Below are 15,594 nucleotides of genomic sequence, written 5' to 3'. Positions count from 1 at the left end.
AACTCTTACAATTTTTATCCAAGTATTCCTGCAATTGATTTAGAATTTATTATACATATTTTGGAATCTGAAATAAACACCTTATATACTAAATTAGTTTCTTTTTATATAACGAATCATTATAGGGGCTTTACTCCTTCTGAGGCCATTTGATCCTAATTATTCTACTCTGTCAATAACATTGTAACTTATATAAGATATTGAAGGTCAGAGAAGACGAAAACAAAAAATAGAGAAAATCCTGTATTCTAACTAGGGGACATTAAGGAATTTAAAATTTTCTCTACTATTCATTAGGAATGTCCCCTTGACAATAAAAAATGATGAAAAAATAATACCAGAAAATGACAGTCGGAAATTGGTGGTCAGTGAGAATGTGACACCATACACTTTTTTTTTCCCACATATAGATTTTACATTAAATATATCTTCTCACCTGTATTATGACAAAAGCCAAACCAAAGCAGAATACTTGGCTATATTGAGCCCTATTCCACCATCCATCACATCATCTCTGAATTAGACAGAGCTGGAGTGGAGCTGCCAGTTTATTTGGTCCATTAGTCTCCTGCATTCAGCACTCTCCTGGGCTGGCTTCACTCATTCATGTTAACTGTGTGGTTCCATGGGGACAGCATGCTAGCTGCGGTTAACTAAGAGTCTCCCCAAAGGAATGCTTGCTTGAGCGTGTGTGTGTGTGTGTGTGTGTGTGTGTGTGTGTGTGTGTGTGCTGGAGAATGATCACTTTACAGAGATTGGTATTCGCATGTATGGAGGCGTGTGTATATTTATTTGCACCTTAATCATGCTTTAAGCTGAAGATTCTGGAACTGGATGGGAGAGTTTGCAGTGTCTTACAGTTAAGAATTAAAATAGAGGACAGAAACCTGATTTCATCAAATCACTTGTGGTAGACTAGGAAAGTATTTTGATTACATATTCATTACTTTACTAAGCTGCGTTTGTTTTCTTGATATGATTTGAAGGTGGAAGAGATTAACATGAGATGACTAAGATGTGGGCCAGGCTCTGAACCAAGCTTTCATGTGTACATATGCATTCATCTACCTGTGAATTGAATGACCTTATGCTAATGCGATGCAATTTACTGAGGAAATGGGACAAGGTTTAAGAGAAAAACAAATGATACAGTTTTTTAAAAATCAAGAAAATAATACTTACTCTGTGTTACAGAGGCTTTCTATAGAGTGGCCAGAAAAAGTATTTCAGAGTTGATGTTATTTGAAGTGAGAGTTAAGATGAGAAAAAGGCACAGTGGGTGACAAAAGAAAAATCTGGTCAAAGGCTCAGTAATGTAAAGTCCTTGAGACTATAAGTTTTTCTGCCAGGCTTAGAATCTGACAACAAGCTTAATATAATCTCAACATGCTTGAATCACAGGAAAACAGCACTGCCAAAGTGGGAAGGCTGTTATGAAGAGTTTGATAAATTCCTTGAAATCTGTCACTTAATTGTTCCCAATGCCATTTGACACGGGACAAACATTAAATTAGAAATCAGGCAGACTTGCCACTTACTATCCATCCAGTCTTAGAACTGACTTTAACCTCTGAACTTCAGAGAGGATGAAACCCACACTGCAGACTTTTTGTTTAGAATTGAAAAGAATCTGCTCTGCAGAGTTCTATGGTATATAACAGGCTTGATCATTTTAAACAAAATCGTTTTAAACAAAACAGATCCATTCTCTTTAGTCTAAATTACCGTCTTCATTCATCTAATAATAATACATTTATAACTGTGGCTTATTATAAGATTTTAAGAAGTGGTGTATCTGAGTTCCTTCCATACCTCTTCTCATCTACAACATCAGTTCTTTTCCATTCCTTTCCAAGCTTAGCAATTGCTACGGGTTTAATTCATGATTCAGAGTTACTGAAGTTTTAACCTTTTGATCCTGTGATGGTTTTCATATTCACCCTCCTCCCCTAACAAATTCTGTCTCTCTCTCTGTCTCTGCTCTCTGTCTGTCTCTCTCTGTCTCTGTCTCTCTGTCTCTGTCTCTCTCTGTCTCTCTCTCTGTCTCTCCGTTTTTGTCTCTGTCTCTCTGTCTCTCTGTCTCTGTCTCTGTCTCTCTCTCTCTCTCTGTTTCACACACATACTTCCTCATTAAGATAGAAATTAGGAAGTATATAAAAATGCTGTTTAAAAACTTGTCAATGTACATTTACTGATAATTAGATGGACTTTTCTTCTTTGTGTCATATAGGAAGTTTTAGAATACAGCACATTGATCTTTTATTCCCTGGGCCAGGTAAATTGGAAGAGCAGCCCATGTAAACCAGTGAATCAGAAGTGTGTCATGGATACTAAGCAGAGTATGAAATGAGAAAAAATATACTTGTGTTAATTAAATGAAAATAATTATAATTATAACTATACAAAGCTGCTACATATTACTATTAAGACATGCCTCAGAGCTTATACAGTATATATGCCTAAGAGCTTATATGTATGTATGTATGTATAACCTTTAGACATGTATTTTAATAGTAGCAGCTTTGTATAGTTGTTAAGCTTTACCTAGTCACAACATGAGTTTATATTCAGCTGTTCTTCAATTTCTATTGTTTGAATAGCAAATCATTTACACAAAATTAAAGTTCACTGTATAGTATATGGCTTTTAAAAGCCCTTCTCATATATCCAAATAAGACCACTGGACTGAAAAAGGTTACAATTTAGAACCTTAAATTACCACATGAGAGTTACTATTAGGAAACAAAGTAAAATAATTATTTTCCTTGCTATTTTTCCAACTCTAAGAGTTTTATGCACATTGAAGCCCCATGTAGAAATTCAGTGATAGCATTGTTCCTGACTTTCATACTGAAATATTAGGCATTAGTCTTATGCCTGACACATAACTGTATGCCAACATTGTGAACTTAATCCTATCTAGACCTTTTGGTTCAACCTTGTAACTGTATTAAGTCAATTAAAGCTCTGTATTACCTTTAAGGTTTCTTGTTCTTTTGGTTCTTGGAGTCACTGCTATGTAAGAGGTGGTTTGCCTAGGCGCCTAGTAGCTGCTGATGGTTCTGCCCTGATTCATGTATTAATGGCTCTGTATAAGAGTTGAGGCATTTAACCAAATGGAATTTAGAAGCTCAGCTATTCAGCTTTGCCTTACAGTAGTGCGATGCTCTTTAACTTTTTACATGATGCTTTCTGGCACTTTAACTTGGCACAAAGAGAAAATTCTAGAAACCTAAAATGACAAAAAAGCAAAACATTCTTTGAATGTACCTAGTATCTATGTGTTTTAGTACTCAGAACCTAAGAACTGAGCAGAGCAAGATTATGTGTACATGATATGGGGAGTATCAGCGTTTTTTTGTACACCTGTGCATAAAGTGTTCTCTATAAGGTTGGAACAGAGATGTTTGATTTGAGTGATTCTGAGATACACTGTTTCTACATTGTATTTGGATGTGGAGCATCATTACATTTGAAACAAACCTTTACAAAAAGTAAATTTTATTCTACAAGAAACAGTTTAAATATAAATCAATTTATTGCCCAGTGGACTATGATTTGGCATATTCAACAATGAATTTTTACTTCTTGTTAGGCTACAGAATGAGAGAGCATGATGACCATATAATGGAAGATTTTACAAACTGAAATTAGCATGGCACAGATTTTAAAGTCGTCTAGCCAAATTTTATGTGCATACTTAGAATATATCCAGTTTTTCAGAAGGATATATAGATGAAAGTGATGTACTAAACTAAATTTAGTATTATGAACTCTAGGATGATTCACAGATTAGGCAAATTAATATTTAGGGACTTCAGATTTGTTTTCTTTCTGTTAAAATCAAAGGATAACTCTGTGACCAAGTCACAGAAGCACTGTGAAACTCAAAGGATACTGATTATGTATAGTGTAGAGTAGAATATGTTAAACTCATGAAAGATATCATTGAAGTTTTAACATCCAAAATAGTAGTCCTTTAAAGAAAGTTGTGACAAAATGTTGGGATGTTTTATTGTCTTAATTTTTTTAATTACAAAAGTTTAGATCTATTTCTGAAGACCTAATTTTGAGATGAGAAAATGCTATTAGCATGGTGTATTCATATAAATTATGTATATAATATGTATGTATGTGTTATTATAATGACACACAAATATTTAAAATACTGGATTAAACTTTTGATAGAATGTCATGAAGTGTCGATGTCGCTCCCGGCCGGCAGGAAGGACACACGACAAAGTCTGGCAGTGGACAACCTTTTCTTTTATTTTCTCTCCGTACAGCCTGCCCTGGGATCGCTCCCAGCCGAAGCCTCCTCTGGTCCGCTCCCCGCGGCTCCTTCCGTGCTTCGCTCCGAAGCCTCTACCGGTCCGCTCTCCGCGGCTCCTTCCGGGCTTCTACTTCCCCCCAGGGGTGGCACCAGTATATATACGGATACAGTGTCCAATCATATTAAAGTAAGCAAGGCAAGCTGATTGGCTAACATATTATTGAGCGGGTTGTTTACGCGGTAAGCAGGAAACTAACGTGCTCGATGGGAGGGGTAATCTAACTCAGGCTTTACTCTTTACCACAGGCCGCATGATCGCTATATGCGGCGGCTCGGCAATGTGGTGGCTCCCAACATCTCCCCCTTTTTTATTTTAAATAAGTCTACGCATCGCAGCCCGTCCTGAATTGAGTGTAGAGGCCTGTGCCCTGATAGGAGGCCCACCAAGGGCTCTCGGCGTCGGCCCGGGTCGGCCGTCCCCGAGTCTGCCGAGGCCCCGAGGCCCTCGTCCTTTTTCCAGGGCCAGGAAGGAACCGGACGGAACCTGGATGCACACAGGCATACACTCATGTCGCTCCGCATGATCCCCCGGGGCGACATTTGGTTTGGGCGAAACCTAGTAATTCAGTGGCTTTTGTGCGGTATGGGGTAGGGCCTGTCTTAGGTTGAGTCATGCTGGGGAGGCATGCTCTTACCTGTCATTGACTCATCTACCCTGCTATATCATAATTTTTTAGAGGAGGAGTGTGGGAAGCTCACCGTCCCTAGACTCGGTCGTAGGCTAGGCGAGCGAGCCATGCATATGCCTGAGGATCTTCTTGTCCATTTCGGGCTACCGCTATTTCTATTCATCTTGTTGGTTGGTCTGTGATGGATCTCCGGTAGGGCAGGTCTGATCTTCAGTCGAGGGCTTTGTCGCCCGTGTCAGTCTCTCCGGTACCCACAGTGGTTCTCGTCCCGGTTCCTGTGGGAAGACACAAACCGCACCTCGGTTCCAGCTGACCACTGGATCCGGGCCCATCCATTGTCCTGTCAGGACATCTTTCCACTTCACCCACCCTTTATGGTTGGGGGAAGGGTTGCAGTGCTCCACAGCTGGGGAGAAATTATCATTATTTAAATTTAAAAAATTGTGTGTGAATAGTGCCATGGATAATCGTGCCTTTGGGGCCAGGCCTTGGCCTACTCCCCCTTTTTGTTTAGCTAGAATTGCTTTGAGACTTCTATGGGCTCTTTCGATGATTCCTTGACCTTGGGGATTGTATGGGATACCATGTTTTAATTGAACCTCCATCATTTTGCAGAACTCATTGAAGGCTTTGCCTATATAGGCTGGTCCATTATCAGTCTTTAATATTTTTGGTTTGCCCCATGCGGCCCAAGCCGCCAGGCAATGATTGATCACATTAGACACTTTTTCACCTGTTTCTGCTGTTGCAAATATGACGTGAGAACAGGTGTCTGTGGAAACATGAACATATTTAAGAGTCCCAAACTCCTGTATATGTGTGATGTCCATCTGCCAAACATCACCAGGGATCAAACCTCGAGGGTTTACTCCCATCGGTATGGCAGGTTTGTATGTGGCACAGGAGCCACATAGTCGCACGATATCTCGTGCATCTGCTCTGGAAACATGGAAATGGTTTGCTAGTGTCCTGGCATTGACATGAAACTTATCATGGAAGGCACGGGCTCGCTCGATTGGTGTTAGTAAGGTGAAAATCCATAACGGGCGAGTGGCAGTGTCAGCAGCCGCATTCCCCTGTGCCATAGGCCCTGGCAGGGATGTATGTGCTCTTATGTGGGTGGTGAAGACCTTATGGTGTCTGTTCTGGAGCAATGTCTGGATAGACAGGAACAGCCCAGCCACTGTGGAAGTGGATCTAATTAAACCGGCAGTCTCAAGCACTTGCATAGCATTGACCACATACCTAGAATCGGAGACAATGTTAATGGCTCCTGAGAACCGTTCAAGAATCATTTTAACGATCTGCAGTTCCACCACCTGAGGCTGATCAGGTTCAAATTGTATGGTAACCGGGGGCTTGCCTAGGATCACATAGGCGCCTATCCCCGTCTTGGAGCCATCTGTATATATTGTAGTTGCTGGGACTAATGGCTCAGAGGCAGTAACCTTTGGAAAAATTACAGGGTGCTGAGTAACAAATGACAAGATAGGGTCTTTAGGGTATTGATTGTTTATATCCCCATGGAAAACACATCTCAAAATGGCCCAAGTATCTATGCAGGCAGCCAGGGTCTTGATCTGGCTGGCGGTATAGGGTACTCGGATGGCTTGTGGTCCTGAGCCAAAATGTTGGACAGCTCTATCATGCGCTTCAAGGGCCAATGAAGCGACTGCCTCCGGGTAATGCTCTATGACTTTTGCAGGTGAGACCTTAGGGTGTATCCACAGTAGTGGTCCTTTCTGCCAAATCACCGCTGTGGGCTGTAGACTAGTCTGTAGCAAACAGACATCAAAGGGTCGCCCTGGTTCAATTCTGTGTAAGGTAGCCCCACCTAAGGCTTCCTCCACTCTCTGTAAGGCAGCTCTTGCCTCAGGAGTGAGCCTCCTGTGGGAGGCTATATCTGGGTCTCCCTTCAGAAGGTCGAACAGGGGTTTGAGATCTGAATTTGGTATATGTAAATATGGCCTAATCCAATTAATGTCTCCCAATAGCTTTTGCATGTCATTTAGGGTCCTAACGCCATCCGTCCTAATGGTGACCTTCTGCGGAGAGACTAGCATAGGGGAGATTCTCGCGCCTAAGTAGGTCACCATTTCTCCTCCCTGAATCTTGTCGGGGGCAACATGCAGATTGGCTTGTCTCAGGGCCTCGACCAACTGGCCGAGCATATTATTTAGCATGTCTGGGTCCCTGCCGCTGAGCAAAAGGTCGTCCATGTAATGCACACATCTTATCTTGGGAAAGGATTTCCGTAGGGGGGCCAGTAGGGAATCAAGGTAAATCTGACATATAGTGGGACTGTTGGCCATACCTTGGGGCAGCGTTATCCACTCGTATCTGAGATCAGGGCTTTCTTGGTTAATGGTGGGTAAAGTAAAGGCGAACCTATGGGTGTCCTCTGGATGCAGGGGGATTGAGAAGAAACAGTCTCTAAGATCTATAACATAAATCGGCCAAGACTGAGGGATGGCTGAGAGAGCTGGCAGCCCCCTCTGGACCGCCCCCAGGGACTGCATCTGCGCGTTGACCGCCCTTAGATCATGGAGCAGCCTCCACTTGCCAGACTTTTTCTTAATTATAAAAATGGGGGTGTTCCATGGGGAGGTCGACGGCTTAATGTGTCCTAATCTAAGTTGTGCACTGACTATTTCTGACAAGGCTAATAGCTTCTCCTTAGGCAGGGGCCACTGAGGTACCCAAACCGGATCATTTGATTTCCAGGTGATTTTGATCGAAGTGGGTAGGAGAGCTTCTTCAGCGGCCCCTAAGAAAAACCCAGCCCTTGCCTACCTTTTTTGTTCTCTACTGGTATTGGGGATGTCCGACCCTGTAGGGCATTGCCCAAGCCTTTGCCGGGGGTATATCCCTGGTTCCTGAGTATATCCTTAGCCTGGGGGGAGCAGTTTGACGTAAGCGTGACATCCATCTGAGTGAGGATGTCCCTTCCCCATAGAGACACTGGCAACTGCAACACAAATGGTTGGAAATGGCCCTGATGACCCTCCTCATCGCACCAGAGCAGGGTTGAAGCACTAACCTGAGGAGCTGACACCATCCCCAGGCCCTGCAGCGTGTTATCTGCAGTGTTGGTGGGCCAGTTGGAAGGCCAATCCTTTTTGGAGATAATGGAACGGTCAGCTCCTGTATCTAGGAGCCCTGTTATATTCTTGCCATTGACCTTAAGTGAGAGCATGGGCCTTTTATCAAGTGTCATATGGAGTCCCTCGAAGACTTCCCCTGAGGAACCGAAACCTTGACTTTCTCTAATTTTCTGCTTTGAGGGAAATCTCTTGTGGAGACTGGGGAGCAGCAAGAGCTGCGCTATCTTGTCTCCTTTATTGATTACCAAAGTACCCACAAGAGATTGAGCCATAATTTTAATATGTCCTGTGTAGTCTGAGTCTATGACCCCTGGGACTACTGTGAGACCCCGAAGGGCCGTGGAGGATCTCCCGATCACCAGACCCACGGAATTTTCGGGTAACGGTCCCTTAAAGGTGGTTTCAACCACTTGAACACCCATGTCAGGCACTAATATAAGTCTGGAGGCGACACTGAGGTCCACACCTGCTGACCCAGGGGTGGCCCTTGTTGAAGGCTGCCATCCTGAGCTGTCCTGTCTCTGGGGCGGGGGCCCGCCTGTGAGGAGGGCCCCCTCTGGCCATTTTTTGGCTCTCTAGCATCTCGTCCACAAATACGGTTGCCCTGAGCATCAAAGACCGACCTACACTCCTCAGCTTTGTGTGATCCCTTCTTGCATCGCCCACAAACATATGGTTCTTCATTCCTAGGATGGGGCCTAGCATCTGCATTGTTTGGGCAGTGACGTTTAATGTGTCCTGGCTCCCCGCAGGCAAAACACCCTCTGGCCTTACATTCCCCTCCTGACCCACGAGGTCCCCTCTGCTGTACAGCCGCGGCCAGGAGAGCAGCCACTCCCGAATTGGAGAGCGGCCCCCCTATCTCTCTGCATATCCTAATCCAGGTGTTGAGGTCCTTGTTCTTATGAGGGGCTATCGCTGCCTTGCACTCCTTTGTACATTGCTCGAAAATCAGCTGCCTTACCAGCGGTCGAGCCACTCCCGGATCAGAAAATATTTTATCGGCAGCATCTTGCATTCGGGCCACAAAGTCAACAAATGGCTCTGTGGTACCCTGAATTATTTTTGAAAGACACAAGGAGGCTGTTCCGGCACCACTTACCTGCTTCCAGGCGCGGAGCCCTATGGCATTGATTTGTTCATAGACAGCGCCGGGGAACTGAGTCTGATCATCAGCGTGCCGACCTTCTCCCATAAGCATTTCCTTGTTGCACCCCCGGTTTCCCCGACTGGCGTTTCTCTCAGCCTGCTCTGCAGAGAACTCTGCGTACCAGGCTCGCCAATCCAGGTAACTACCCGAGGGCAGACACGCCTTTGCCAGCTGAATCCAGTCCGTGGGGGTGAGGGGCCCAGAAGACAGGTTCTCCAGCATGGCAATGGTGTAAGGCGCAGTCGGCCCAAAGGTTGTAACTGCATTTTTAAGTTCTCTAATCTGCTTTATCTCAAAAGGCTCCCATGCATTACGTCCCTGGCCCATAGCTACTTGTACAGGAAATATCCCGTAGGGGCCACTATCTATCCCAGGTGGTGGATGTACCTCATGAGACAAACGTCCCCCCTGCCAAAGCCGCCTGTAAAAATACCGACCCGCCGGCGGCGGAGCATAAGACGGCGGCCGTGATTGGGCGGAGAATGGGGGCCCGTGCATCACTTCCTGTTCTGGCGAAAGGGGAGGGAGCTCCCACGCGGCCGCCTCGTGGCGAGGGATCGCTTCCGGGAACAGCCCCCAAGGTGGGGCGGAAGGCTTCGCCTCCCTCTCGCGCCAGGGGGCGCTCAGGAGCTCTCTACTCCTCCGCAGACCAAGTTGAGCGGAGCGCAATTCGCGGCTCAACGCTGGGAAAGAACCCTGCGACTCCTTATCGAGCGGCCTATCCTCTTGGCATCTAGGCTCCTTGGTCTCATCGTTGTCTAAGCCTTCCTCGTTCTCGGAGTCAGACGACTCCGAGGCCTGAGCCCCGTCTTCCTCCTTTATATCTTTGTCTCCTTTGACGGACCCCTCCCGGGAGCTCCCTGACTGGGCCTGTTCGAATGCCCTACGCACTATAATGAGCTCTTGAGAACCTTCCCTGCAACCACCCTCGCTCTTCAAGCATGCATATATCATTTCCCACAGTGGCCGAGCGAAGACCGAAGCCCCGCCCTCCCTTTCCGCTAGAGAAAGATCCCTGCCCAACTTCTCCCACGAGGGCAGGTTTAAGTGCCCTGTGGGCAAGAACCAGGGAGCGAAACTATCAATCTCCTCAAAAAAGCTCTCCAGCATTTTGCGTCCCACCTTGAGGTCTCTGGACTTTAAGAGCTTCCGGAGGACCTGTACCAAGGGCTGGGTGTCGTTACTCGGTACGTTACCCATATTTAATATGTTACTCACCTCGTGAGGCCCAAAAATCCGCCACTTACGCATGAGCCTGAGGGGAGTCTAAAAACCCTGTAGGTGCGCGCCACCCAGGGCCCAGGTTTATCCCCTACTCACCTGTCTCGCAGTGCTGTATCAAGGAACGTTGTCCACTACCACGTCTCGGGGGTGATCAGTTGTTCCCCGTACGGGCCACCAAATGTCGATGTCGCTCCCGGCCGGCAGGAAGGACACACGACAAAGTCTGGCAGTGGACAACCTTTTCTTTTATTTTCTCTCCGTACAGCCTGCCCTGGGATCGCTCCCAGCCGAAGCCTCCTCTGGTCCGCTCCCCGCGGCTCCTTCCGTGCTTCGCTCCGAAGCCTCTACCGGTCCGCTCTCCGCGGCTCCTTCCGGGCTTCTACTTCCCCCCAGGGGTGGCACCAGTATATATACGGATACAGTGTCCAATCATATTAAAGTAAGCAAGGCAAGCTGATTGGCTAACATATTATTGAGCGGGTTGTTTACGCGGTAAGCAGGAAACTAACGTGCTCGATGGGAGGGGTAATCTAACTCAGGCTTTACTCTTTACCACAGGCCGCATGATCGCTATATGCGGCAGCTCGGCAATGTGGTGGCTCCCAACAATGAAGAGGTCCAAACAAAAGCAGTGCATACCTTTATGTTTCATTTTTTAAAACAAGAAATAACGTTAAGTTTAGCCTTAGAGAAAATTAAAATTTTCTTTAAAATGCTTGGTTGAGCACAGTATATTTACACAATATAGATCTTTTGCACTTTGCTTTAAGCAGGCAAGAATGGTAACCATGTTACTGTTGGCAAATGTCAGAATTTTTATTGAAATTTAGCTAAATAAATTAGTTGAGAGTATGGACCAAGTGTAAGAAATGTAAAGGGTGGAAAAATAATATTATCCTATTTGAGCTAACTTTTAGATAATTTAATATTTCCCCTGAGTAAAGTAAATAACAGATATTAAAGAAGAGCATATATAGACTTCAAATTAAGAAGAAAATTATGTTGACGAACTTAAGCTATTCTGTAATTTTGCTTTAGAGCTCCAAAATATGTAATAAAACATGAATTTTATAGGGGTTTAAAATAGAAGTAAATTAGTCTTTGACAGGGCTAGCCAAGAAAATTGTATTCACTGGAATAATTTTTTTTTAAAGACATGATCATATCTTGTAATACAGAATGAAAACTATGATTGTAAATATGCACATAAACATTTAAATATGAGTGAAATGTGTTTGCCAGTACTTCTTAAGTTAGAAATCTAAATAAATATTTTAAGATCCACAATTTCATAACAAAAATCTAATTTTTTAAAAGTTTTTTTCAATTATTGATAGTTAAAATGAGACCCTTTTTCAGGAATAGTATTATATAAAATTCTTTGAAATAGTTATTTTGATTAAAATGCATAGTTGATTGAATGCAAACATACTCATTTTTCCAATCTTTGATATGAATGAATTCTGACTCATTTATGATTTTCCAAATTTGCTAAGTTACTAAATGTTACTAATTTAGAATATTGAATTTACAGAATAAAGAAAAGTGAAGTATGAACAGATCAAATGATGTTTGTCAATTTAAAATCAATAACAAGAACAAAAATAAACCCACTTTCAAGATCTGACTATTTTCTCTGGAACTCTATAAGTATTTTCATAAAATATTATCTGATGAATGAGGCATGTTATATTTTTATTTTTTTTAGAAAATGCAGGGTTATGGCAGGTTTTTTAAAGCATAAAACTCCTGCCACCTACAGTATAAACAAAGGTATGATTTAGATATTTCCATAAATGATATGCTCAAAGGAGTCTTTGGTGTCAGTACTGTGAGGAGCGGCGTGGTGGTGGAGGAGATGGGCAGGGGCCGAGTCCAGCAATTCAGTCCTCCTCTGTGTCAGGTGAGCCTCAGGTGCCCGTGCCCCATTCCCCGCAGCCAATAGACAGGGGCTGGTTAATGGAGCTAAACAGCAGCCTGAGTTGCTCGCCACATTTGACAAGGAAGTTCAGTTTCAGCTAGTAAACCTTATTTAGGAAACTAATGTTCTCTATTTGTGTATTTTCAAAGAATATGCTTCAGGCAGTGTCTAAAATGAATTCCCTAGAAATAAACTAAAAATGAAACCAGAGTCTTAGGATCAATGCATTGCAGTTCCTTTGATTTTCATGAACTTCATACCAAATCTCACAGTTTGCAAACGAGAATAAACGAAAAGCTTCATTTATTTTTATTCTAAAGCAAATTAAATAGTGTGTTTTTTAAGTTTAAAAAAAATCTAATGGAAAAATAACGAATCAGAATTTAAGTTACTAAGTGTTACGCTTTGAATAAATAAGATCTTTTTAAAATGCTTGGAATTGCTTTTATAATTTAAGAAAAATTTGTAGAGCCATAACTAAACGCTGACTTCTTCCTATCTGTGGAACAACCAAATGTTTTAAGTTTTAATATACAGAACTTCTATTTAAAATAGTTAAGTTCATTGGCCCAAATTTTATGTAAAGTATTCAGATAGTAATGATAGATACAGCTAATTTTAGATCTTAAGAATCTTTTAACAACATAAGAGAGAAGAATGTATTTTACCATGTATACATTTGTGAGCCTGTGATAACACATCGCATATTTAACATGTTCATTTTGCTTACAAAAAGAAGCTTACATGTATAACAGGAACTATTCTTGTTTTCTGTTTAGTCCTGTTCTATGCATATAAGCTTAGACCTCTGTTTGTTCATATGTAAGTTAAAAATTGTAAGAGTAGTTTAGAGGACCACTGTGACAATGAAATAAGTTATATACAAAACATCTTACAAGGAAGTCTGACAAATACATAATAACTGTTAGCCAGTAATTTTTTCATAAGTTGAGATTTGAAAAAAAGATCAGCTACAGTTTGTATTTTTTTCACACTTGAGTTTTAAACTTTAAGTCTCTTATGTTAGAATTCTACTTCGAAAATAATGACATACAAATCAATCAATACCTATTGTTATATTCTTATTTAGTTTTACTTTCTTTATAATTTTGTAAAAATAAATTATACTTGTTCTTTTTTTAGTAAATGAAAAGTTTTCAGACTATACAGAAAATCAGCCTCTTAATTATTCGAAACCATACCACAGTCCTTTGAACCAAATATTGCACTCTGTCAGCCAGGGACAGACAAGTACACATTTTTTGCAGAACGTAAATACTTAATGGTTGTTATGGTGAGATGATTTTATTGCAGTCTCTTTCAGTTTTACCCTGCATATGCTGGTAGGAAATCATAAAATTCTGCCACTTAAATCTTGTTTTATTATAAAATGGAAGCAGTATGAGGCAGTATGGATCAGTAGAAAAACAATAGATTAGGCACAGCCATAAATTTTAATTCTGGCATCAACAGTTCACTGGGCTCTTATGTACTGTTGCATGAAGTGCATTGCTGAGAAACCTTGTGACGTAGCTGTCATCTGGCTTTCCATACTGGCACCACAGAAATACTACAAATTAGTGACAGTTTAGAAAAATGAGACTCAGGACAGAACAGGGAATGACATACTGAAGGTCTAAACTGCCTTAGTTTAAGTTGAGGAGTCTCAGGTTTATGAATATTTCATAATTTTCTGAAGATCAAAATATGGAATACATAACCAGGTAGCTGATGGCCAGTTGTGTGACCTGTCTCCTACATGTGATTCTAGGTGGAAACCGGGGAAAACTTAGTCAAATATGTGGATACATTACATAATATTACTTAAAATCTGAATCTTTTTCTAGTCCTCTATAGATAGAACTACTCTATTACTCATTTGGAACATCAGATATGTCATAATGTAAACATAGTAATAATTCACAAGTGACACTTTGACAAAACATGTAACCAGGTCAATATAATGAAAAAAAAAAAAAACCTGTGGCTTTAGACACTGTTAATATTCTTGTTGAGATTGACCATATGTAGCTTGGAACAATCAGCAGTGTAGAAATGATAAATGACACAATGTGCAAAGGACAGAATAGTGTATTTGCTTTATTAAACACCTCAACATGTGTCTATCATTATACCAAATGCAATAGATAAATTATCTTTCTTAAAGAATGATTCAGTCTTCTCTGAATTTGTGGTATCAGTATCACAGTTGTTACTGACTAATGTATAGGCTCCTGAATCTTTTGATCTACCTGGAACTTGGGTTCCTTATTTGTAAAATAGGCAATACCTAAACTGACTACTTCATGAAAAGAAAGACTGCCGCTATCAAAGTTCCTAGAAAAGTATTAGGCACCATTAGAATTTAAAATCATCTATTTATTTTCTTTCAGCTGATTTTTTGTGCTATTTATATTTTTCTTAAAGAAATTTTAACTTACATACACTCGCGTAGGATGGTGAGAGGAACATACCATAATATTGAAGATTTAATAAAGATAATTAGCCAAATGTGTATTCCACTTTAAAAACATGTTGATTGTTGATTGTTAGTTTCAACAGTTTTTATTTTTATCTTTTTTCTGTGCCTCTATATGTGAATACATTATTAGTTTTTTAACATAATTTCTTTCATAAGATCTACAATAGAAGTTCTAACTTGATAATAAGCACGCATATAATTAAAAACTAATAAATTAAAATTAATAAAACTAATGATAATTTAAATACCTGGAGAGATACTGTTTGTCATTCTAAATTGGAAATGTTATTTTCATGTTGTAATTTAGACTGTATTCTCAGATGGGAGCAAAGAAACTTGGTTTAATTATCTAAAATTTGATCTGCAGTGTGTCTCAAAGGCTCATGTGTCAGAGGTTTGCTTTAAGCCTGTGGCATCACTAGGAAGAGGTAGAACTTTTAAGAAACGGAGCCTGTAGGGAGGAACTTTGATCACTGGAGGCTTAACTTTAAAGAAGATATACAATGCTAGGTCCCCAAGCCTCTCCTACCTCTCCTTCTTCCTGGTTGCTGTGAGGTGAAATGCTTTCTTTGTTATATGTTGCTAATATGATGTACTGTGACACCATACTGAGAGCCAAAGGCAGAATTTCCTCTCTATAAATTCACTATCTCAGATAGTTTGTCATAGTGACAGGAAGCTTGCTGTCCCAGGCTCTATATATGACAGAAGGGATACCGATCAGGCTGTTAGAAAAGTAGGAATTAATGAG

General features: G+C 41.5%; 1 protein-coding gene across 8 annotated transcripts in view; it reads left to right on the top strand.

Annotated features, from left to right (window-relative positions):
* Positions 1 to 15,594, top strand: part of Ctnna3 (catenin alpha 3) — a 1,637,747-nt gene that overhangs the window by 1,306,108 nt on the left and 316,045 nt on the right. Inside the window, exon 13 of one of the 8 annotated variants that reach the window (XM_063239561.1) lies at positions 4,287 to 4,474. The exons of the other annotated variants lie outside the window; for them this stretch is intronic. Within the exon in view, the coding sequence (XP_063095631.1) occupies positions 4,287 to 4,459 (173 nt within the window). The 3' untranslated portion in view covers positions 4,460 to 4,474. Of the gene's footprint in view, positions 1 to 4,286; positions 4,475 to 15,594 lie in introns of those variants that run through there. 8 annotated transcript variants of the gene reach the window in all.

The sequence above is a fragment of the Cavia porcellus genome, unplaced genomic scaffold (genome assembly GCF_034190915.1).
Source record: "Cavia porcellus strain 051 isolate PalLab524CR breed Dunkin Hartley unplaced genomic scaffold, mCavPor4.1 scaffold_28, whole genome shotgun sequence".
In the NCBI taxonomy this organism is placed as follows: domain Eukaryota; kingdom Metazoa; phylum Chordata; class Mammalia; order Rodentia; family Caviidae; genus Cavia; species Cavia porcellus.
The sequence above is the reverse complement of the archived record's forward strand: the minus strand, read 5'-3'. Positions and strand labels throughout refer to the sequence as shown.